The sequence below is a fragment of the Phyllobates terribilis genome, unplaced genomic scaffold (genome assembly GCF_046119375.1).
Source record: "Phyllobates terribilis strain yellow unplaced genomic scaffold, ASM4611937v1 Scaffold_13__5_contigs__length_258822181, whole genome shotgun sequence".
Taxonomy (NCBI): domain Eukaryota; kingdom Metazoa; phylum Chordata; class Amphibia; order Anura; family Dendrobatidae; genus Phyllobates; species Phyllobates terribilis.
The window spans coordinates 76,290,494-76,316,310 of NW_027362773.1; the positions used below are offsets into that span (position 1 = coordinate 76,290,494).

At 43.6% G+C, this 25,817-nt stretch overlaps 1 protein-coding gene across 2 annotated transcripts in view; it reads left to right on the plus strand.

The window, feature by feature from the left end:
• The window catches only part of CD44 (CD44 molecule (IN blood group)), a 53,715-nt gene extending 30,205 nt beyond the window's left edge, over positions 1-23,510 (plus strand). Inside the window, exons 2-8 of one of the 2 annotated variants that reach the window (XM_073658132.1) lie at positions 4,030-4,189; positions 8,649-8,788; positions 9,632-9,706; positions 11,746-12,084; positions 14,736-14,870; positions 15,558-15,636; positions 21,085-23,510. In XM_073658132.1, the coding sequence (XP_073514233.1) occupies positions 4,030-4,189; positions 8,649-8,788; positions 9,632-9,706; positions 11,746-12,084; positions 14,736-14,870; positions 15,558-15,636; positions 21,085-21,301 (1,145 nt within the window). In that variant the 3' untranslated portion in view covers positions 21,302-23,510. The remainder of the gene's footprint in view (positions 1-4,029; positions 4,190-8,648; positions 8,789-9,631; positions 9,707-11,745; positions 12,085-14,735; positions 14,871-15,557; positions 15,637-21,084) is intronic. The other variant, XM_073658133.1, reaches the window with a different exon arrangement.
• The last annotated feature ends 2,307 nt before the right edge of the window (positions 23,511-25,817 follow it).

Consider the following 25,817-nt stretch of genomic DNA (forward strand, 5'->3'; position numbering starts at 1 on the left):
GCTCATTGATCGCAGTACAACCTGTGTAATGCTTCTTGTCTCCTATGGTAGGCGCTGCAGAGAAATTGACTGCATACTGCCAGGATTTTGCACAGATTAGCACTGATCGTTGGGATTCCCTCTGCTGGATATTAGTGGTCAGTATTGAGCTAGGAGAGGACAGTTGGTGCTTTTCAAATTCTATGGAGGGAGGAGCTAGCGGAACACACAGACATTCCGCTGCACATTCTGCTGAAGCGACTGTTACAGTTCTCTATAGAACTTTATGAGCACCAACTGAACTCTAAACTCTTTATTCATGAATTGAGAAGGTGGTGGGGGGGGGTGGATTAAGACGCCGGTGACTATTTAAGAATTTAGCTTTTGTAATGATATTTTAATTCATTGTTTGAACAAGTTGTAGAATTATAGATGGAGGTTTAATAAAATGCATTTGTGAATTTGTATTTTATTTCATGTAGTTTTAATATATAGAGGGAAATATAATATAGAGAATCGCGGATATAAGTCGCTACGACGCCCCCGTTCCTGAAATCTCCCCGAATGTAGTATTAACCTTATGACTATTTTCCTATCCCGGCTGTATTCCTCCGTGTGATACAATGTGACACTTGTTAAACTGTCCAGTTTGGGAGTTTCTGCTGTTTTATAGGATTCGCTTTTATTAATTGTTTGGAGACGCGGAGTCCTTATAAATAAAGCGGATAGGGGGCTCTTTTGTGAGACAAAGTTTTATGGGGACAGAGGAGACAATGATGTGTCCTTACTGCGGAAGCTTTGGTTTACAACCAGTCATGTTGGAAGGGTTGAACATTGACTTACAGGAAGTCACCTATAGGTGGCACTAGAGAGTCTTCCATCTCTTGGAGGAGAGATAATTTGCATACTTTTTTTCCCAGGGAGCATTGCCAGCTGTTTCTCCAAAAGGAAAATCAGTACCTTCCAAGAGTAAAAGGTCAGAAAGTATATAGGGAGTAATGCAAGTCCAGATTAGGCTCCATGTCGGCCATTTATCTCCAACACCGGGCTGTTGGCTCTTGAGCCCCCATAAACAATAGATGGCTGTCAGCCAAACGATGGTTCAGCCATTGGTTCTGGAGTCTTCCCCGGCTTCTCCATACACAGTGGCTCTCGCTCTGACGAGCTCCTGTGTTCTCTACCAGACAATTTATTACCGGAGAATCAGGGAGGCCTCATAGATATCAGAGGATCGTCAGCTTCTGCCGAAATGGTCAGATTTGGCTTTATAAGGGCTGGGCAGGAACAAAATCAGATAGAGCCGTCAAGCTAAAAAGAGAGACGCAATCCCTATATTCACTTGCTAAGGAAATTCCTTTAATGGACCGGTCATTTGTCACAAATATGTATTTTTATTACCTGGTGTAAATGCCACTGTTCTCCCGAATCCGGTGATATTTTTCTTTTGTTCCTGAGCCTCTCCATTCCTGAGATATGCCCTCCTCTTCCCTGTATATAAATCTGGTCTTTTTTTGCCAAGTGGGCGACTTCGGGAGGACCACGCCCACTTGACTAATATTACTAGATTTATATTTAGGGAAGAGGAGGCCATATCTCAGGAACGGAGAGGCTCAGGAACAAAAGAAAAACATCTCCGGATTCAGGAGAACAGCGGCGTTTGTACCATGTGAAATATTTATATATACAGTATATATTTATATTTATGGTTTTAAATGAGAAAAGTGAATGTTATCACTAACCAGCACAGTGACTGGAACCATTGATATCTATACCAGCTGTGAATGGAGGCATTTGCCATAAATCCTGCCTGGACGGTACGTAGATATAGGATACAAGCCAATTCAGTAGCCATAGCTGGAGTAAGCGGCCATCTTGAAAAGCCGGTTGATGATTATAGCTCACTCCCGTGCTCATTGTGTTGCCAGTAACTTTACGATCGGTGATAGATATCTGTAGTTATTAATTCTGAGCTGCATCATTAAAACTTAATGCCTAATCCGATCCCTGTCTGATACAATCTGCAGTGTACAGAATAATCCGACTGAAGGTAAAGATGGAAGGTAGCTTTATGACAGACTCGGAATTTTTCGAATACTTCTACTAATGATTGGAGGCCTCGGATGAGCCCCACCAGGGTCAGTGATGGCTCGGGCCGAGATCGCTCATAAGCTGATCTGGTGCAACGTTATTGTCGTGGCGTGACGCACACGATGACGGGCCAGGCCGGCTAATTCAAAGGCTAGCCGGGGATGTCGTCAGGTAGAAGCCGGTCCACAGGGCTCTCATCCGGCAGCCATGGAATACTGGCCCAGGGTCCTACAAATCGATTGCGCATCTCTAGACTAAATTCATGAGTCTTAGGATTACCTTGATATATTTCTCAAGAAGAAACTTGTGATAGAACGTGTCTATTGTCCAAAACCTGATTTCATCCTCTATGGTGACTCTTTAAGCTTGAACCCCTTCCTCTTGGTCACTCTCTCCACCTTGACCAAGTTCAATGCTCTCTATGGCCAAGAAGAAGGCACAAATTTTGGTCTATGCCAACTATCTGGCCTACGACTTTCTTTGTTGATCTACTTTGATGGGATTTTTAGGTGGACACTTTAAGGAGAGTAGAGCGGGATTTTCTCAAGAAGGTCGATTCACGATCATTAACTCCCTGTATCTCACGATCCTTTGGGTTCACACTTGCCAAATCTTCCAAAATGTCCTGACGGCTCAGAAGAGTTGGTCGATCTCCTGGAAGCATGTCGAAGCCTTCCGAAACCTCCTGGCAAGTAGTACTTTCGTAAGGTTTCTTGTGTGCGACATCGGGATGCTCCATCTGATGATGGCGCCGCGCCATGGAATCCATATACAGATGCAGGAGTCTTGGTTTAAAGAGGTGCGTAAAAAGGGGGCATGGCTTTGGGGAATCATTTACAAAACCCTTCCACACAACTCCATCTCTAAACGTTGGCACGTATAAATTAGTTTGATAGTAGCAGTATGGATACAGTCCCGGGAAAAAGCAGGTGCCAAGTTCATGGACTTTGGACGACAAAACTCTACTCTGAAGTGAGGATATCCCGTTGGCATCGTGTCACCGAGCCCGACAGACTCAGATTTCATATTAGTTCTTGCAGCCGCTATGAACCAGTTAATATGGCAAAACTGTGGCGGCTGCTCCTTGGAGCAGAAGGCATTGTTTGCAGAAGATGACGCCTCCGTCCCATGACTCATCTGGAACATGATCCTCGCAGTGAGCAGCTGCTATGACCGTACAGTAGAGTTTTATGGCGGTGGAGCATGCGGTTTACGTACAAAAGGGAAAGGTCCCAAGAATTAAAGCCAAAATACATGTTCATCTCACAGCTCTGCCTACACAATGCTTCTTCCATTCACTTTTTCCAGACTATTACACAATGACTTTTTTTTTTTCACTTTTTTTTATTGTTATGAAAGAAGTGGTTTTTTTTCATACTTAAATGCATATATTTTTGGCTAAAAATAAGTTTTGCAATTTGGGTTTTGTTAAAAATTTGGCACCGTTTGCAAAAAAAAATGCACTTTACAAAATACAACAGTCATGAAATAACCTTGTGACTTGCTGTGTAAGGAGAGAGAAGAGGAGCTGCTCCGTCTCCGACCATCAGTGCGTGATATCTGACACTAGACAGAGGTGGTAACTTTCTTTGTAATATTCCTCCCCCTCGCCCCAGTTACAGCTATTGTCGCTGGACCTGGAATATTCAGCAAAAAGCTGAAAAATGAATGCGTTTATGCACGGTGTTATGTCCAACCTGTGACTCTCCCCCCTGTTGCAAAGCTACAATTCCCAGTCTTGCTCAGCAGCCGAGGCACACGAGGATTGATGGAGATGTGAGGCACAAGGGGCAAGACTTTTATAAAAATTTACAAATGGTAGCGAGGTCTTCTGGGGCTGCACTCTGCACTTCTTTAGTTGCCCCGGCCTGAAGGACTCAATACAGAAAGGAATCTGTTACATTGTGCGGTCAGTTCTGGTGACTCATTTTACTAACCAACCTTTCCTTTGTGTGATTCCAGTTATCAGCTGCCGGTTCCGGGGTGTTTTCCATGTGGAGAAGGTTTCCAGGTACAATCTTGTATATGAGGACGCCAGAAAGACGTGTTCTGAACTCGATGCCGTCATTGCAACAAAGGAGCAGGTGGACATAGCGCACCAGATCGGCTTTGAGACCTGCAGGTATGGTCAGACTCACCGGCAGAACCGCACAGTCCTGTAAGGACAAGAGACCGAGGACGGCCAGAATCTACAGGCTCAAATGTGTCGTCACAGGTCTATGACTCTCTGAACTGACCGTGCTCTACATGGAGAAGAAACAACATTACTCAGCACCCCCATGTAAAATAACAGTGCCCCCCACTTCCCCGACACTGCAGACACCGAGGTCAACATGAAGGCACCAGATATCACAATATATCACCATATTATTACATTTTGTGATGATATGGCACAAGGGACAAAGCAAAGTAAATACTTATCCTATACAGAACCAGAGTAACATCCTGTATTATACTCCAGAGCTGCATTCACTATTCTGCTGGTGCAGTCACTGTGTACATACATTACATTACTGATCCTGAGTTACATCCTGTATTATACTCCAGAGCTGCACTCACTATTCTGCTGGTGCAGTCACGGTGTACATACATTACATTACTGATCCTGAGTTACATCCAGCATTATACTCCAGAGCTGCATTCACTATTCTGCTGGTGCAGTCACTCTGTACATACATTACATTACTGATCCTGAGTTACATCCTGTATTATACTCCAGAGCAGCACTCACTATTCTGCTGTTGCAGTCACTGTGTACGTACATTACATTACTGATCAGTGAGTTACATCCTGTATTATACTCCAGAGCTACACTCACTATTCTGCTGGTGCAGTCACTGTGTACATACATTACATTACTGATCCTGTACTGATCCTGAGTTACATCCTGTATTATACTCCAAAGCTGCACTCACTATTCTGCTGGTGCAGTCACTGTGTACATACATTACATTACTGATCCTGAGTTACATCCTGTATTATACTCCAGAGCTGCACTCACTATTCTGCTGGTGCAGTCTCTGTGTACATACATTACATTACTGATCCTGAGTTACATCCTGTATAATACTCCAGAGCTGCACTCACTATTCTGCTGGTGCAGTCACTGTGTACATACATTACATTACTGATCCTGTACTGATCCTGAGTTACATCCTGTATTATACTCCAGAGCTGCACTCACTATTCTGCTGGTGCAGTCACTGTGTACATACATTACATTACTGATCCTGAGTTACATCCTGTATTATACTCCAGAGCTGCACTCACTATTCTGCTGGTGCAGTCACTGTGTACATACATTACATTACTGATCCTGTACTGATCCTGAGTTACCTCCTGTATTATACTCCAGAGCTGCACTCACTATTCTGCTGGAGAGGTCACTGTGTACATACATTACTGATCCTGAGTTACCTCCTGTATTATACTCCAGAGCTGCACTCACTATTCTGCTGGTGCAGTCACTGTGTACATACATTACATTACTGATCCTGAGTTACCTCCTGTATTATACTCCAGAGCTGCACTCACTATTCTGCTGGTGCAGTCACTGTGTACATACATTACATTACTGATCCTGAGTTACATCCTGTATTATCCTCCAGAGCTGCACTCACTATTCTGCTGCTGCAGTCACTGTGTACATACATTACATTACTGATCCTGAGTTACATCCTGTATTATACTCCAGAGCTGCATTCACTATTCTGCTGGTGCAGTCACTGTGTACATACATTACTGATCCTGAGTTACCTCCTGTATTATACTCCAGAGCTGCACTCACCATTCTGCTGGTGCAGTCACTGTGTACATACATTACATTACTGATCCAGTACTGATCCTGAGTTACATCCAGTATTATACTCCAGAGCAGCACTCACTATTCTGCTGTTGCAGTCACTGTGTACGTACATTACATTACTGATCAGTGAGTTACATCCTGTATTATACTCCAGAGCTACACTCACTATTCTGCTGGTGCAGTCACTGTGTACATACAATACATTACTGATCCTGTACTGATCCTGAGTTACATCCTGTATTATACTCCAGAGCTGCACTCACTATTCTGCTGGTGCAGTCACTGTGTACATACATTACATTACTGATCCTGAGTTACATCCTGTGTTATACTCCAGAGCTGCACTCACTATTCTGCTGGTGCAGTCACTGTGTACATACATTACATTACTGATCCTGAGTTACATCCTGTATAATACTCCAGAGCTGCACTCACTATTCTGCTGGTGCAGTCACTGTGCACGTACATTACATTACTGATCCTGAGTTACATCCTGTATTATACTCCAGTGCTGCACTCACTATTCTGCTGGTGCAGTCACTGTGTACATACATTACATTACTGATCCTGAGTTATATCCTGTATTATACTCCAGAGCTGCACTCACTATTCTGCTGGTGCAGTCACTGTGTACATACATTACATTACTGATCCTGAGTTACATCCTGTATTATACTCCAGAGCTGCACTCACTATTCTGCTGGTGCAGTCACTGTGTACATACATTACATTACTGATCCTGTACTGATCCTGAGTTACATCCTGTATTATACTCCAGAGCTGCACTCACTATTCTGCTGGTGCAGTCACTGTGTACATACATTACATTACTGATCCTGAGTTATATCCTGTATTATACTCCAGAGCTGCACTCACTATTCTGCTGGTGCAGTCACTGTGTACATACATTACATTACTGATCCTGAGTTACCTCCTGTATTATACTCCAGAGCTGCACTCACTATTCTGCTGGAGAGGTCACTGTGTACATACATTACTGACCCTGAGTTACCTCCTGTATTATACTCCAGAGCTGCACTCACTATTCTGCTGGTGCAGTCACTGTGTACATACATTACATTACTGATCCTGAGTTACATCCTGTATTATACCCCAGAGCTGCACTCACTATTCTGCTGGTGCAGTCACTGTGCACATACATTACATTACTGATCCTGAGTTACATCCTGTATTATACTCCAGAGCTGCACTCACTATTCTGCTGCTGCAGTCACTGTATACATACATTACATTACTGATCCTGAGTTACATCCTGTATTATACTCCAGAGCTGAACTCACTATTCTGCTGGTGCAGTCACTGTGTACATACATTACATTACTGATCCTGAGTTACATCCTGTATTATACTCCAGAGCTGAACTCACTATTCTGCTGGTGCAGTCACTGTGTACATACATTACATTACTGATTCTGAGTTACATCCTGTATTATACTCCAGAGCTGCACTCACTATTCTGCTGGTGCAGTCACTGTGTACATACATTACATTACTGATCCTGAGTTACCTCCTGTATTATACTCCAGAGCTGCACTCACTATTCTGCTGGTGGAGTCACTGTGTACATACATTACATTACTGATCCTGAGTTACATCCTGTATTATACTCCAGAGCTGCACTCACTATTCTGCTGGAGAGGTCACTGTGTACATACATTACTGACCCTGAGTTACCTCCTGTATTATACTCCAGAGCTGCACTCACTATTCTGCTGGTGCAGTCACTGTGTACATACATTACATTACTGATCCTGAGTTACATCCTGTATTATACCCCAGAGCTGCACTCACTATTCTGCTGGTGCAGTCACTGTGCACATACATTACATTACTGATCCTGAGTTACATCCTGTATTATACTCCAGAGCTGCACTCACTATTCTGCTGCTGCAGTCACTGTATACATACATTACATTACTGATCCTGAGTTACATCCTGTATTATACTCCAGAGCTGAACTCACTATTCTGCTGGTGCAGTCACTGTGTACATACATTACATTACTGATCCTGAGTTACATCCTGTATTATACTCCAGAGCTGAACTCACTATTCTGCTGGTGCAGTCACTGTGTACATACATTACATTACTGATTCTGAGTTACATCCTGTATTATACTCCAGAGCTGCACTCACTATTCTGCTGGTGCAGTCACTGTGTACATACATTACATTACTGATCCTGAGTTACCTCCTGTATTATACTCCAGAGCTGCACTCACTATTCTGCTGGTGGAGTCACTGTGTACATACATTACATTACTGATCCTGAGTTACATCCTGTATTATACTCCAGAGCTGCACTCACTATTCTGCTGCTGCAGGCACTGTGTACATGCATTACATTACTGGTCCTGAGTTACATCCTGTATTATACTCCAGAGCTGCACTCTCTATTGTGCTGGTGCAGTCACTGTGTACATACATTGCATTACTGATCCTGTACTGATCCTGAGTTACATCCTGTATTATACTCCAGAGCTGCACTCACTATTCTGCTGGTGCAGTCACTGTGTACGTACATTACATTACTGATCAGTGAGTGTGAGTGCAGCTCTGGAGTATAATACAGGATGTAACCTAGGATCAGTACAAGATCAGTAATGTAATGTATGTACACAGTGACTACACCAGCAGAATAGTGAGTGCAGCTCTGGAGTGTAATACAGGATAAGTAATATAATGTATAGACAATGACTCACCTCTGTATGTAGATTATATATAGCTTTTTTTTACCCTTTCTGCTTTCTCCGCAGGTATGGCTGGGTAGACAATGCCACCGCTGTCATCCCTCGCACCACCAGGAATCAGCTATGTGCGGCTGGCTACATCGGTGTCTATGTGCTTCACACCAATATGACATCCCGGTACGACGTCTACTGCTTCACTGCTTCAGGTCAGTAATGTTCATTCTATCACATTTCTGGACTGGATCTGACTTTCCTCCCTCTGATCAGTGACAAAACATTTAAGCTGAATAATGAAGACGCTGGCATAGCTATATAGTGGACGGCGCTCTGTTTTCGGATTCAGAGCTCCATATTCTCTTTGTAGAGTTTGCAATAAAATTCTGTCATCTGCCGCCTCTAGGGGGAGCTAAGGAGCTGATTACATACGTATAATGTTATCATTTCTATTCTGTCTAGGCAGAGGATTTGCTGCTTTGTAACAGAAAATGCAGCTCCAACACCTATGAATGCTTTTTTATTACATCCATCTGCATATGATTTTCCACCTATTTTAATTAAAGGACACAAGAATGTGTTTAAGGACGGACATTCCTTTTAGAGGGATTATCCCATATACAACAATTGTATATGATCAATGAGGGTCCAACTGCTGAGACCCCAAATAATGGAGAAAAGAGGGTTCCTAAGTCTCCAGTATGGAGCGGGAGTGAGCATGTGCGACCACCACTCCTATAGAGCAGTGGTCGCACATGCTCACTGCTGCTCAAGTGACACAGAGGACATTGGGATCCCTTTCCTCATGATTAGTGGGGGTCCCAGCATTCAGATCCCTATTGATTTGTGGGACAACCCCTTTAACTGCATTTCGATAGTGTTGCAGGTGGACGGGGGTTGGCAATTTTAGGGGATTTCTTAGAGGATGTCTGCGCTTTATAGAGACCAGATGAACTTATAATTCAATTTCCGCACTTTACTCGCACCGAGCAGGGCTCATTCACTTCGGAAACACTCCATTGACGCTTATTTGCTTTTTATTCACCTTTCTGTAGAAACAAGTGAAAAGAACTGCGAACAGTATGATTATCAGAATAAGAGCGTGCCGTCCTATGACCCGACTGAGGAAGGTAAGTCTTAAATTTTATCAAAAATGTCAATATCTCTGATGAAAAAGATGAGAAAGTTAAAGCGACGGCTCTAAATTACCTACCTGGATATAGAGTTAAATAAGTAAACTTTGTCCGCCTGCAGTCACCACTAGAGGGAGCATAGGAGCCGACTGCATACATGTTACACAGTGATCTCAATAGTAACACAGTATGCAGTAAGCTCTTAAGCTCCCCCTAGTGGTGACTTTGGGTATTCAGAATTTCATTTTTTCAATGTGTTTTCTGGAAGTTTTACAAATCACAAAAAACTTTGAAAACTTCTTTCTCTTGTCACAGCTTTGTATTCCCATTAGATCCATTTTGCTTTTTTTTTTCAGGCACCTTATTCCTCATGCAGGCGTTGTGCATCAATACTTTTTGATTTGAGGTTTGTCCTGTAGACATTCCTGAACTACAGTTCCCAGATTGCAATGCACTTGCAGTTTTCGGCACCCTCCCGCTAGACTTCCTAGCATTATCCAGGGTAGCTCCTGGCAGTCTCCACTCCTGCCCAGTCCTGCCCTCTTTACATTACTTACAAGGGTCGCATGCACTTTCCATAATTTTGTACCTTGGGGCATATATGGTACATGATCAGCAAGGCGAGCTGAAGAGGATGGAAAGTTATCACCTATCCACAACAGTCCCATAGAGCATGAAAGGAGCATTGGTGCACATGAATGGCCCTGTTTTCAAGATCAAGGGTGGTCCCAACACTTCAACCTCCACTGATCCAGAGAAAGGGAGGTCTGAAATGCCCTCACAGAATGGGGCTTTGTTCATTGTCTATGGGGCTTTTCAAAAATGCTATGTACTCAGCTATGTCCACCAGTCCCATAGGGTAGGGACAAGCATGCATGGTCACCAGTTTATTATGACAGTGATATTAGAGCTTCATTTTTGGCAAGGGTTGAACCATTGGGACCACCACTGATAGTGAGAACAAGGCTCTGAAATGCTTCGTCAGAATGAAGCAGTTCCACCGCCCCAAAGAATAAACGAAGTGGTAGCACACATGCGCAGCCATCACTTCACTGTTCTCAAGATCAGTGGGGGTCCTGGTGTTTCAACCTCCACCGATTCCAAGAACCGGGCTCGGAAATAATTAATCGGAAATGAATCTCATAATGAATAAATGGAGTGGTGACGGTTTCATTCCAGAGCATTTCAGAGCCTTGTTCTCAGGATCAGTGGTGAGCCCAAAGGTTCAACCTCCACTGATCCCGAGAATGAGGCTCTAAAGTTCTCCGTCCGAATAAAGCAATGGCTGCGCATGCGTGCCACCACCCCATTCATTCTTTAGTCCCATAAAGAATAAATGGAGTGGTTACACAGGTTCATTCCTGAAGAGCATTTCAGAGCCTTGTTCTCAGGATCAGTGGTGGTCCCAATGGTTCAACCTCCACTGATCCCAAGAACGAGGATCAGAAGTTTTCCATCCAAATAAAGCAATGACCGCGTCTGTGTGCTACCGTTCCATTCATTCTTGCAGTGGATAGGTGATAACTTTCAATGTTGGGAATAATCCGTTGACTCTATATCAATGCAGGTAACTTGAAGTTCATCATCAGAAAAAAAATCTGAGCTCCAAATACAATTTTTTTTAGGAATCTGATAATATCCATAAGGCAAATATAGAATATTATGTTCCCTATAAGTCACATCGTTGGAGTAGTTTAATTACTACATGAACGTTGGCAACTTTCTGGCTGCCGGGGGAAGTCAAGGTACTGAAGAGAAGGATATTGATCATAGATAGTTGGGGAGAGGCTACAGCCATGTATTATTGATGTGTGGTTTATGAAATGTGTATATGACTTGTAATCTGAACCATTGTGTATACAGTCACCAAAAAGCACCTCCTACGTTAAATGGTGGTCTGTCTCTTCTATATGTGAAGTATTAGTACTGGTTAGTTACCGGTAAGCCTCTACCGGTAAGCCTCTAGAAGACCCTAAATGTCCATAGGGAACACTATTCCTTAGTAAGTATCTCCTTGCTCTCTTCCTGCACGTTAGGACAAGTCAATGATGTCAATGATTCTACGTCCAGTAAAGTGAGTCCAACTCACCCTGGACATGACATAAGTTCGTCATTATCTGAGCAAGGAGGTCCTGTTGAGGACAGTACTCTCGAACCGGTGATGTCTACTGACCAACCTGAACATTCAGGAGATCATCTCAACACACAAGAAGAAGAAGAAGAAGAAGAAGGAAACACTATAAGTCCTAACTTAGGAACTGGAGATAACGAAATTGATAACACTAATGAAGGTTTCATCGAAGTTCTCGACCGCTCTGAAGACAATGGAGAAGTTACAGATTCAACTATTCAGCGAGAGACGGGATCTTTCAATGGTAGGAAGACGCCCTTCTATGGGCCTTAGTTTAATATAGTGTGTGAATCAAAGGCAATGCAAAGGTCTAACACTTTGCGTTATTAACATGATTTGTGGTGGAAGTAGTTTGTAGATCTCTTTACGGTGATCATCTTGGTGGTGACCCTCTGTCATACTGGTGGTGGGCAAATCTCAGTCTCTCTCTTTGTTCTCTAGGCAGGTTGGGTACACATTAAAGGTGAGTATTCATACATTTATTATTGGTCATTTTTGTAAAAAGAAAAAAGTATAAAATGCATAATTTACATTGTGAAGCCTGATTATGGATTTGAGACAAAATGGCCATCAACAGCAACGAAGGGTTCCTCAATGCTGCCTTCAAAACATTGCTAGATTGATCTTTGTCTTAGCTTGTCATCATCTGGTGGAGAACTCATCCATGGAGTCAGGGTTTAGTAAGTACTTCTCCCAGGGCTCGGATCTGCTTTACACACTTGCCACCATAGTGGTTTGCTTTGTGAGCTTGTCCGTCACTTGTGGCCACCGTTCCCTGCCTGCACCCAAGGTGTTGCTTTGTCATTGAGATTGGCTTTGTACACTAGCTATCAAACTGGGCTCCGCTTTGTATTCTAGCCGCTGGATCGAGCTTGTTTTCTTGCACTTTCCACAACTATGTGCTGTTCTAATTTGCTCCTGTTTCTAATGAACTGAGTTTTAAAGAGGTTGTGCCAAGTCGGGAAGCATTCCCTTATCTAGTTGCTCTAGAACCCCCTTGAATAGAGTGAAGAGCGAGTATGCCCACCTTACCGCCATTCATTCTCTACGAGACTGCTGGAGATAACCAAGCACTGCACTCACTATAAGTTTGGGATAACTTTCCCACTTGGTAAACCCTCTTTAATGGCAAAAATGACAAATTGAAAGATATATTGTGCAATTACCTGGAAAAAAATATTCTCCCTAGCCAGACCTTTCATGATTAATATCTAATAAGTTATTTTTTAATTTACCAAAAGTAAGTAAACCACAGTCAAGGCAGAAGCCAATCTTTGTTTTCCCGGGGCAAAGTTTCAGTTTGCTTCCCCAGTCGTGTATCTAAATATCCTGGTCAAGTGACAGTGGCTAGCTGGTGCATCTCTGGCACATGCCCAGTTTCCCCTATGTTTTTCAAATGGGGTTATTTTTGGCTGGGCCTCGAGGACATATTTGTTAAAGCCTAGACCAACTCAGAGCCACTGGTTTACCGGGTGCAGAGGGAGCCGTTATACATGGGGCTTGGTACCTAAGGGTCTCGAGGGTCCTTGTGCCACTTGTGAAGACAACTAGTACCTGAGGGTCTCAAGGGTCCTTGTGCCACTTGTGACTACATCATTGTACCTGAGAGCTCGACGGTCCTTGTACCACTAGTCATGACACTATGGTATCTGAGGGGCTCAGAGGTCATTGTGCCACGTGTGAAGACACAAAGGTACCTGAGATGCTCGAGAAGCCTTGTGCCACTTGTGAAGACACCATGGTACCTGAGGGGCTCAGAAGTCCTTGTGCCACTTGTGAAGACACCATGGTACCTGAGGAGCTCAGAGGTCCTTGTGCCACTTGTGAAGACACAGGGTACCCGAGGGGCTCAGAAGTCCTTGTTCCACTTGTGAAGACACCATTGTACTTGAGGGACTCAGGGGCCCTTGTGCCACTTGTGAAGACACCATGGTACCTGAGGGGCTTGAGGGTCCTTGTGCCAAATGTGAAGACAAAATGTTACCTGAGGGACTTGAGAGTCTTTCTGCCGCTTGTGAAGACAACATGGTACCTGAGGGGCTCGAGGTCATTGTGCCACTTGTGAAGAGAACATGTTACCTGAGGGACTCGCTGGTCTTTCTGCCACTTGGGAAGACAACCTGGTACCCGAGGAGCTTGAAGATCCTTCTGCCACTTGTGAAGACAACATGGTAACTGAGGGGCATGAGGGTCCTAGTACCACTTGTGAAGACAACATGGTACCTGAGGGGCTTGAGGGTCCTTGTGCCACTTGCGAAGACAACATGGTACCTGAGGAGCTCAAGGGTCCTTGTGTAACTTATGAAGAAACCAGTATTAGAAATGGCACAGGGTAGGTTGACGGGTTTCCTACAAAGTTTGCATTGGGGCCAAGATCCTTCAAGACTCGGGGTAGCTTGTCCGACCCTGGTGGTATCTGTGATAGACAGGGGGCAAGTCAATGATCCTGGTTGTATTAAGGTAAAAGTCATCACTGTGCCAGACCCTGGGACACCTATTAGGGTTACATGAAAGAATGCTATTTAGATCTACTAAATCCCTTCAACCAGTTGCCACCTGAAGGCCATAATAACTTGCACTACAAATGCTACAGAGGAGATGGGATCCTTCCCGTCTGGCAGCCATATTGATGACACCTAGCATAATTTTCCACCTTTTTTCTCGTTTATTCATCTTCTGACTATGTTATACCTTCACATCCTTCTCTGCTATACACATGTTCTCAGCCAAGTGGATTCTAGTCTAGTAAATTGATGACATTAGGCCCAAACCATGAAGGTCCCTTATAACAGACCTATTACCATTGGTACCCCGTCTTACAGTAGCGGGCACGTATATGGGTACTGCTCACGTGCTATATTACCCACGATCATGTTCTGTGTGTTTCTTCCATAGATGGTATACATTTGCTAGAACATGACCAGGACGTGAGCGACACAGATTCTGACGCTACTGAGACTCCATTAGGATCAGCAGAAGAAAATTCAGGCTCCGCTAAGAACAAGCATCGACGACGGGCAGCGGTGCCAGGTGAGACGTCCCATGTCACTTCTTATATCTGATCATAATATGATTTCCGAGACCCCCATCGATCATGAGAGTGGATGGGCTGCAGCGTCTGTTCCCGGCACATCTGTGCAGAGAACCGCAGCGGGAGAACAGGAATATACCCCTGTGCAGAGGACTCAGAGCAGAGCTGCTGCCTCCTGATTTTCAGAATCAGTGGGAGTCTCAGAGGTCAGACCCCCAGCGATCATTAAGTGATCAACAACTGAAATTTCAATACCCCTTTAAGTCAACGGGGCAATATTGATCCATATGACAAGTTTTGACGGGGAAAAAAAATCAGTTCCCTACTCTCGGGACCAAAAAAACTCCAACATTAAGTATGTTAATTGGCGAGGCTGAGTGCTGCCCGGCCTCTCTGAGATGTGAGGCTTGTGGAAGGTGCTTGATGGACCTGGTGCAGATGCTACCAAAGCGGGTGCTTCCCTCCCTGAATGTGCATTTCTAAACTGGGGTCCCGTCAGATGATAAGGCATCATGCACCTTCGGGGAGCACTGGTTTTTGGAGGCACTGACAAGTGTGCCGCCATACTGCCCTGACGGCGGCTCTACAAATATTCCTAGGTTTTCATATCCCTGTTCTTCGATCACAGAAAAATCAGTTCTAGATCAGATCAAAAGCTATAAACATAATATTTTTGCAATTTACAGAGTGGTTGATCGTCTGCGTCTCCCTGGTGTGTCTGGGTCTAATCTTCTCCGTCTGCATCGCCCTCAACGCCCGCAGATTGTAAGTAACATCTCTCCAACATGCTAAACATTACCAAAACATGGGTTCTTTCCTTCATCAACAGCGCCACTCTCCTCCTGTAGGCTGGGCCTGGTATTACAGCTCACGGGACAGCTATCAACCCTTGAAGAAGTAATGACTAGAGTCAAGCAGAAAGATTGCAGGATCCTGGTCCAGAGGCCACGTTTGCCGTCCGTGGCTGATGGACCAGAGTCCTGCGAGCATCCGATGACCGAACGAAACGCTCACGATGTCATTGTGCTGCACACTTGGGGACTTACTAATCAGAAGAACCACCAGGGATGCCGCAGGTAGAAAGTTTGCAGGACTCTGGTCCAGAAGATGCCGACTACCAATGTCGTTGCTGGATCAGGTTCCTGCAAATCTTCTTGCTCCACAATAGTCATATTTACCCATAGTTGCCTACAATCCCAGATATCCTAGGACTATCCCAGACTGGGCCAATTCAGAGTGGGTCTGAATCCTTAAATATCTGTACATGGCCAATAGGAGCGCTGGTGGGAATGTTTGCCATGATTTGAGAGTGACTGAAAGGTGCCATGTAGCCCCCCTGGGGTATAGCGGATATAGAGGTCATAGTCACACCCTGGTCCTGGTGGGACTCAAAGGACCCTCTGCGACATACGTAGATGGGGTCCTGCTCCAGATTTTGCATTGGGGCACGGAAGCTTATAGTTCTGGACACTAGAAAAAACATCCGATTCTGCATGAAGCATCGATCAGAATTTCCTACGGTTCCTGCTTCTGTGGACACAAGTCATTTGCTAAAACTTCCCCGGCCCCTCGGAATCTGGAACGAGTTTCACGCTCCTGATTAGAAACAGCAGAACAGCAAAAAGTTTAAGAGTCCGCGGAGAACGAGAAAACTTCTCCTTCCCAGTTTACATGTGCAGCTCCTGAATTGTCTGACATCATAGTAAGGCTTTGTGCACAGCTTTTCTCATAAGTTTTTTGCAGCAGATCATCTCCAAAATCCTCCTCAATAACTAAAAATTCAGATCAGATGAGGAGGGTTTTTTTTTAGCTTTTTTTTCCCACTTATATTTTGGAAGACACCTGGTGGGAAGAAGAAATATGGCTGCCCGAGGCTTTGTTTTATGCATGACAAACTGTATTTTTTTAGCACTGTTGTGAGCCAAAACTTGAAACAAAGCTATTTTTGGTTACTGAATTCTCCAGGTTTTTACGGTTGCATGGATATGACGCTGGTCACCTCTGCGGACAATGACTGGCTGCAGCAGTCACGAGCCTCTCGGATAAGCAGGGCGGGGGATATCGTTTGCAACATTTGGCATCCTCTAACTTTTTGAAAAGTAAATGGAGCTCAGGTGGGACAGGATGTGTCCAAGCACGGGAGACAAATTCATTATGATTTACGTTAATAGAAATAAAAATGTACACCCCTGCCTGGAGTAATATTTCTGGGGAGGCACATGGCAGTTGAAAAATGTGCCAAAATTCATTAAGAGGCGTGCTCCTATTAATGAATTTGGTGCATCATCCAAAATGGATAGGAAATATAAGTATGTGTTTCCTCCCAAATGAATACTTTTTTTGGCTTTGCAAACTTGCAAAGGTTTTGCAACTTTTGGAGTTCTCTAACTTTTTGAAAAGTAGATGGAGCTCAAGTGGGACAGGATGTGTCCAAGCGAGGCTGACAAATTCATCATGATTTACATGAATTAAAACAGAAATGTACGCCGCTGCCTGGAGTAACATTTCAGGTGAAGGCGCAGGGCAGTTGAAAGATGTGCCAAAGTTAAATTACTCTAGAGTGCAAAACGCCAGTCTTAATGAGTCGAAGCCAATAAGTTTAAAAAAAAAAAAAGTTTATGCAATTTTTGATGCCGCTTTTGGATCCAAAATGTATGGGAAATATAAAGTATTTGGTTTTGTTTCTATTAGATCCTTTTCTTTGGATCCAAAAAAAGAATCAAAAGCTTCACCAAAAATGTTGGCCCTCGATTCATGAAGACTGGCGGGCAATATGTATATTTCTGTGAAAACCATTTGATGAATCTGCCCCCTAATGCTTCAGGATCTACTCTTAGGCAGTGACTCTCCGCAGCCCCGTCCTCCAGGTCGGCATGCGAGTCTACTTTGTAAAAAGCGAGAGCTGCTGGTATCTCCGGTATGCCGGGACCTGTGTTTTCTATTAGGCAGGACACATGTCTTTCATTTCACTTTACATGAGACAAGTCCCTGAGAAAAGACTCGAAGAAATTAAATTGGAAACCGCACTGATTCTCCGGCCGCCACATTACTATCCATGGAATGTTATAATTGGTATTTTTTCTAAATTTTTCGACAGTAAGAGAAACGACACTTCATATTACATGTCCTTGTGATCCCACATCTTATAGTCAAAATTATTACTATTCCACTCATGTGGTGAGAACATCATTCTGCAGGGAAGCAGGAATCCACCCCGGCCTCCAATGTCATAGAGACATAACGTCACATTGCTGCAATATTGCAGGATGGAACAAATATAAAGCACATGGTTAGCCCCCGATACAGCCCATGGTTAACCTCCGATACATACCATGGTGAGCCCCCGATACTGTCCATGTGGAGCCTCCGATACAGCCCATGGATAGCACCAGATACAGCCCATGGTTAGCCCCCAATACAGGCCAAGGTGAGCCCCACGTACTGCCCATGGTTAGCCCCTGATACAGGCCATGGTTAGCACCGATACAACCCATGGTTAGCCTCTGATACAACCCATGGGAAGACTTTGATGCAGGCCATGTTGAGCACTTGATACAGCCCACGGTTAGCCCCCTATCCAGAACATGGTTAGCCACCAATACTACCCATGGTTAGCGCCCTTAAAGGCCATGGTTAGCCCCTAATACAGGCCATGGTTATTCACTAAGAGAACGCATGGTTAACCTTCAATACTGCCCATGGTTAGTCCCCGATACAACCCATGAAAAGTCCCTGATACAGCCCATGGATAGCCCCCAATACATCACATGGTTAACCTCCCGATACATCCCATGGATAGCATCTGATACTGACCATGACTAGCCCCCGATTCAGTCCAGGGATAGCCCCTGATACAGCCCGTAGTTAGCCACCAATACTGCCCATGGTTAGCCCCCGATACAGCCCATGGTTAGCCACCAATACTGACCATGGTTAGCCCCCGATACAGACCATGGTTAGCCACCAATACTGACCATGGTTAGCCTATGATTCAGCCTTGGATTGCCCCTGATACAGCCAATGATTAGCTCTCAATACAGCCCATGGTTAGCCACCGATACTGACCATGGTTAGCTTATGATTCAGCCCTTGGATAGCCCCTGATACAGACAATGATTAGCTCTCGATACAGCCCATGGTTAGCCACCAGTACTGCCCATGGATAACCCCCAATACAGCCCATGGTTAGCACCCAATACTGACCATGGTTAGCCCCCGGTACAGCCCATCGATAGCTCCCAATACAGCTCATGGTTAGCCCCCGATACTGACCACGGTTAGCCAATGATTCAGCCCATGGATAGCCCCTGATACAGCCAATGTTTAGCTCTCGATACAGCCATGGTTAGCCCCAAATATAGAACATGGTTAGCCCCCGACATAGCCAAAGTTTAGCTCTCGATACAGCCAAAGGTTAGCCCCTTGCAAAGCCCTTGGTTAGCCCACAATAGAAACCATGGTTAGCCCCTGATACAGTCCATGGTTGGCCACTGATAAATCTCATAGCTAGCTCTCGATACAGGCCATGCATAGCCCCTGATACAGGCTGTGGTTGGCCCCCAACATAGGCCATGATTAGCTCCTATATAGGCGATGGTTAGCCATGATATTGTGAGATATTACTTATCTTTGATGAACAGGTCCAAAACTGAAGTCAGATTTATAATTCACCAACATGGACCAGAGAATAGGGTCAACTTCAGCATGCATATCATCATGGATGCCTAATGTGGTTTCCATTAACATCTATGGACCTACACTTAATTCTTTGTGTGTCACTACTTTACTGGACGTACAAAAAATATTTTCCCCTGTGGATTAATGTGAAATAGTGGAATAATTACAGTGTCTCATGAAAGCCTTGCTTGTAGAAGAGAATGGGCTTTTTCATGAAGTCACCAACTAGAGTCCCTACAAGCAGGATCCCACTGTAGGGGTCCGCTCACACTACTGTATAAAAATATCGGTCCCATTCTCATCCAGGAGCGTGGGACGATTTTTTTCTCACTTGTCATCCGTGTGCAATCCATATTTTTACTCAGCAGCTACTAATCTTTTACAGGATCATTTACAGTTTCCCATTTTACAGAATTGCAATGTATCCATAAAAATCGGATACCATACTGATCCCATTTTTTTCTCACGCCCATCAGATTACAGTTGAGAAAAAATGTGCAGATCTGCAATGCCTCATCGAATAACATCGGTCCGAGGGCACGCAACCAATTTATATGCTAGTGTGAGCAAATCCTAAGTCTCAGGTTCTTACACAAAAAATTGGGTCCCTAAAGTCCATGTGCTGGTGACTCTGAACTGATCGCTTGCCACTAGGGTCTATTTCTTATGGGATGATTCCTATATTGAATACTACACCATGTTGAAGACTTGTCCTGTGTGTGATGTGCAGGTGTTTTCTATAGAAGGACCCTCAGGATCTTTTACTTTGGTAAGCTCTGGAAGCCCTTGTCTCACACTCCCTATACGGGTCTATTATATAGTCCAAATTGTGGTGTTCTACAGGGTTCGTTGCTACTTGTATGAGCCCTATTCAAATCCCACCATGGATCTTTAGATAGTTGGATTTGGTCAAGCATCACATGAAAGTACTGTGCCCACCAGACCAGTAGATACTGATTATGTGTCTTAAAGTCATCCACACCTACCAGTTTTGGTGGCATCAGCCTCCTGACTGTTCCCAGACATCTGCTGCTGAGCAAAAGAGGGAATGCGCGAATGTGATACTGCCTCTCATGTATGGAAGCAGTCTATTCCCTTTCTTCCATTGAAACATGGCCACGCCAATTGTGCACATATATGGTGGATTTAGAAGGAATGGTCCACAGGTATTTCATGTGTTTAGCCCCTGTACCGCTTACTACATACATGATTTACAAGGGATGTCATGATTTTGTGTTATACTCTTCTGAACCAAAACTGAATGACCAAATGCCAACTTGGAAGGTATCAACTCCTGAAGTTAATTTCCGACAAGGGTTAATGTAAATATGAAGGTAGAGAAGGTAGAGAAATTGCCTCTGGAAATTGCCTGAAGGGCCAAAGCGCCATGAGCATAACTCAAGGGCCTACGGGATTTCATGCTTCATGACCTAGTAATGTCCATAGTTCATAAATTATGGAGGTACAAGAATGATGGCTCCTGAATATTGCCTTGTTCCGTAACGTTCATAATGTCCGCATTCATATTCTTTGCAGGTGTGGCCAAAAGAAGAAATTGGTGATTAACGGTAACGGTAACAAAAGCTCTCTAGAAGACGGGGTCATCATGGAGCAGAATGGAGACACGGTGAAGTCCCAGGAGATGGTGCAGCTGGTGTCTCGAGACCAGACAAACGACCTCGGAGAAAGTGATGCTTTGACGCAAGACGACATAAGAAACACCAAGGACGTGGACATGAAAATTGGGGTCTAGTCAACACTTAATCCCTCAGAATAAATTGTGTGGGGGATTTCTATCGCAAATGAAAAGAAGTGGGACTGAACTTATAAAATATTAAGCACCACTGATAGGACCCTGTGTTGCTACTTTGCCAATTTGCAAATCATGCCAAAAAAAAATAGTTGGCTCCCCAGTGTTTATATGAAGACAGACCCCCTTTCACTGCTCATGGCTCATATTGATGGGATTCTTAAATTGCAGCAATGATTTGGGAGTCACGGGCGGGTAAATGAAGGCCTGAGATGTGCAAAAAAAATTGAAATGCAAAATTGTGCAACTAAACGCTTGGTTCATAGATAGCAAACACAGTGAAGCTGATTTGTATTGCTCACTGGATTTAGGTTAGATAGTCTAAAGGCTTCCAAGAGTCATGATTAGCTCCACAACGTATTTAGATCTAAGGTACAATGTAAATAGGACAGAGAATCCCATATTTATAGAAGAAAGATTTGTATATGCAGTGGAACTTCCCCAAGCAAAATGTTTGTATGAATGTAAGGGGTGACTGATGATCACATCAATGGTTCATCTTCTAGAATGATCTGAAGGTCACGCCAATGGAGTGGTCTGAGGGTCATTGGCTCAATCACTGGAGTGGTCTGAGGGTCACACCAATGGTTCATCCAGTGGACTGGACTGATGATTAGGTAAATGGTTCATCCACTGAAGAGGTCTGAGGATTGTGTCAAAGTCCATTCCCTTGAGTATTCCGAGGGTCATACCAATGGTTCATTCACTGGACTGATCAGAAGATCACACCAGTGGTCCATACTTTAGTGTATTTTGAGGGTCACATCAATGGTCCACTAGAGTGGACTGAATATCATGCCAATGGTCCCTTACGCCAATGGAAAGAGTATCCTGCCAATGGTCCACCTTGCAGCGTGGCCTAAGGGTTATGTCAATGGTCCATCCTCTGAAATGATTTGAGGATCACTTCAATGGTCTGAGAATCACACCAATGGTCCATCCTCTGGGTCATGCTAATGATTTATTCACTGGAGTAGTCTAAGGGTCATGTCAATGGTCCATCCTCTGGAATCTTCTTTGGGTCACTCCAATAGTCAATCCAATGGAGTGGCCTGTCCTACTTCAAAGGCAGTGTTGTCTTGCGCTTCCAATGATGTGTTATATTATGTATATATATATATATATGCTCTAAATCTTACAGAATAAATTTTCCGACATTGGCCGATGAAAATCTTCAGAAAATACAAGTCCGTAAAGCTTTTCCAATGTCATTAATCAAATTCTACTTTTTTGTTTTTGACCATACAAATACAATTTGAGTCTACGAAGAAGGAGATTATAGATTGCAAGTGTTGCCCAAAGGACTGTGATATGGGGATGTTCTTCACTGATACAGTAGATTGTCACAAAGGTTTGTCGCTTTCACAAGTAGACTTAGGTTTCATAAATTTGGGGCTCGAGAACGTGTTGAGGTCATTGGACCACGGTCATAAATCGCATTATGTCAGGCAAGGTTTCCGTCATCTAGGTGAAGTTTCACAATACAGTTGATGACCAACTCGAATCTTACTCTATGAAGTTGTCACGGTGTAAGAACTTGTCCTTCTGCCCAGTATACACATTTGTATGCATGTCAAGGCTTTTTCTATACTTTAAGTGCTTTCCGTTTTCATTATAAATCCAAAAACCAAAATAGTTCATGTTCTAAGTAACAGTCTGTGTTCATGGTCTGGGTCTGTGGTTCCAGTTGGCGACTCCGTCTACAAGACTGGACTAGAATATTATTCACTTTTCCAAAAAATTAATGACCCCTTTACAATTTATTTATTAACTTGTTGGTTATACACAAAGCAAATACACTAAACACTAAGACACATAATATATTTCTAATAATGGGAGTCCATGGGAGACGTTGACTTTCGGGACCATTGTCAACCTGTGTTGTCAACTATTGAGGATTCGAGTCGTTGCACGTAATTAATGCTGCATGGTAATTTATCTTTTGCTATTTAACCCTTTTCAACAAATTCTGTTGGTGCCGAAAGGTATTATTATCCCTCAGATCTGCACATCTCTGTAGGGCCAGGAAGATTGACGGGTAAATGCGATATGTAAATCAGTTGCGGCTGGTCTTCTACCATGTCACTGGGTAGCTTAGTTTCTGCAATTTCAGGTGAAAGCATTGACAATAAAGCAATATTTTTACACTTTACTTAATTTAGACTGAACTATATTTGTGAGCTGCGCAGATGATGAGAGTTGGAGTGCATTTACTTGAAGAGACCAGCACATCTAACTGTTGTTTCTAGTACTACTGGGACCCCCCAAAACCCTTTGGACCTCTAGAAGCAACAGGTCACGATTGTGGTCTTCAGGAGAGCAAACTCTTGTTCCTGACCACCTCTCCAATGAAATTTGTAGGAGTTATGAAAGGTACCTTGAGTGAGTGCTCTAGACTTGCAATGCATAGGTTTACATTGATTTAAAGGGGACCTGTCACTTGACATAAATATGTATTTTTATTACATGGTGTAAATGCCGCTGTTGTCCTGAATCCGGAGATATTTTTCTTTTGCTTTTGCTGCTCTCTGTTCATGAGATATGGCCCTCTATTCTCTGCATTTAGTCTGCTTAGCAAGTGGGTAAGGTTCTCAAGGAGACGCCCACTCAGAAGAGTGGAGGACCACGCCCACTAAGATAACAAGACTAGCTTTAAATACAAGGAAGGGACAGCCATATCTCAGGAAAGGAGAGGCGCAGGAACAAAAGAAAAACATCTCCGGATTCAGGAGAACAGTGGCGTTTACACCAGGCTAAAAAAATCATGTATTTATGGCACATAACGGGTGCTCTTTAAGCAGAGTAGTGGCCAACTCTAGGACTTGCTCAATGTTTATCTCAGTGGTGGTCTCCATTGATGAACTGCTGAGTAGGGTTTATGTAAAACCTACCCAAAAATTGGTAGTCTTGGGTGTTTCCGGTCAGGACTTTAACTTATTTATGTTACCAACACTACAAGACACCAGTTTTATAAATGTCCCATGCTAGTTGCAGTGGCCCCTGTTCCAGGTTTTGCACTGGGGGCCCAGATGATTTCCTTATAGCCTCCTGCTTCCACTATTAACAAGTTCCATTTTTGAGACAGGAGGTCCATTGTGTCATCATCTCTATCAGTTTTTCTGCTCCTGCCTCCATTAATGTCAAGGTTTATATGGAGAAACCTCAACCACCATGATTTGTCCAGTTGTTGCTACACCTACAGCTTCTCGTAATTGGAATTCTAGGAATTGTCCATTCAGTGGTCACAGACCTTTCATTGAATGTTCATTGAAGACCAAATTTCCAAAATTAAATCTTGACCTAATAAAGAAGATCTTCTGCAAAGTCATCTTGTACTGTACCTTTTCTTGGCTGGGAGGCTGCTTATCGGTGTTACCTTGGCATTCCTGTTCTTTCTGGCATGCTACGGCATGTTGTGCCATGTTGTAAGAATTCCTGGCTTTTCTAGAATTTTGGGAGACACCCAGGTAAATCTTCTCAGGATGATAGATCATCCACGATGATATATCAAAGACGACTGCATCCATGTAGATCAAGCCCCTGTTACAAATTTTGCATTTGGTCTCAGAAGCTTAAAGTTTCGCCTTTGTCTTCAGCTAGTGGGCACTATTAAAGAAAGACCCCTCTCTGTTTTCCTATATGGCCAGAAGGGATTAAAAAAAATAGAGGGGCAAGCATTTTTTGGCTAGGTTAAATGTTACTAAGTCAGTGGTAAAGGGTCTTTAGGGCAAACTGGATAGATATCACACAGTAGGATCCCCCACTTGGGCTAAAGAATGGAGCTGCTAGGAAAGTGTGGCTCTAGTACCGTAGAGAACAGCCAAGTATTTTATGGGAAGTAGAGAAATTCACCGGCTTTGTTGAAATTTTCTCCAAAACTTTCATTTGCAACGAATAGTGCAAAATCTCCAATTGCCCGGAAAAGCCATGTGTAACACTCTGAGGTCTCCTAGGAATATATTGAACACTGTTCAAAGCTCTTCAGCACAAACACAGCCAAAGTGACCTCCACATATATGGCTATGGGTAAAAGGATGTTTTTCACTGCTGAGCTGTCACACACTAACCGTACAGTTTATTCGGTGTTCTATGGCTTTTTCTCCCTATCTCTAATGCTAAGCTGTGAAGTCCTCTCACTATCCAAATTCACCCCAAAATAGCCGCTACATTCCCTGCCTCAGCTTTTATACAGGTTATGATAGTCCCTACTGATTGGCTATGGTATACCATGTGATGTGATAGCTGCAAGGCATTATGGGTAAGCCCACATGGCCACACCCAAGGTGATTGAAATTTCTGTGGCTGATTGAATATTTTACTTTGGGTTACGTTTGAGCACTTTTTGTGCGATTTATGCAAATTGCATTGTGAATTGTTTAACTTTGTTGGGTCCACGATTTGCATCAATTCAATTAGCTCATGTCTAATAGTAAGCTATTAATTTGAATGGCTGATTTGT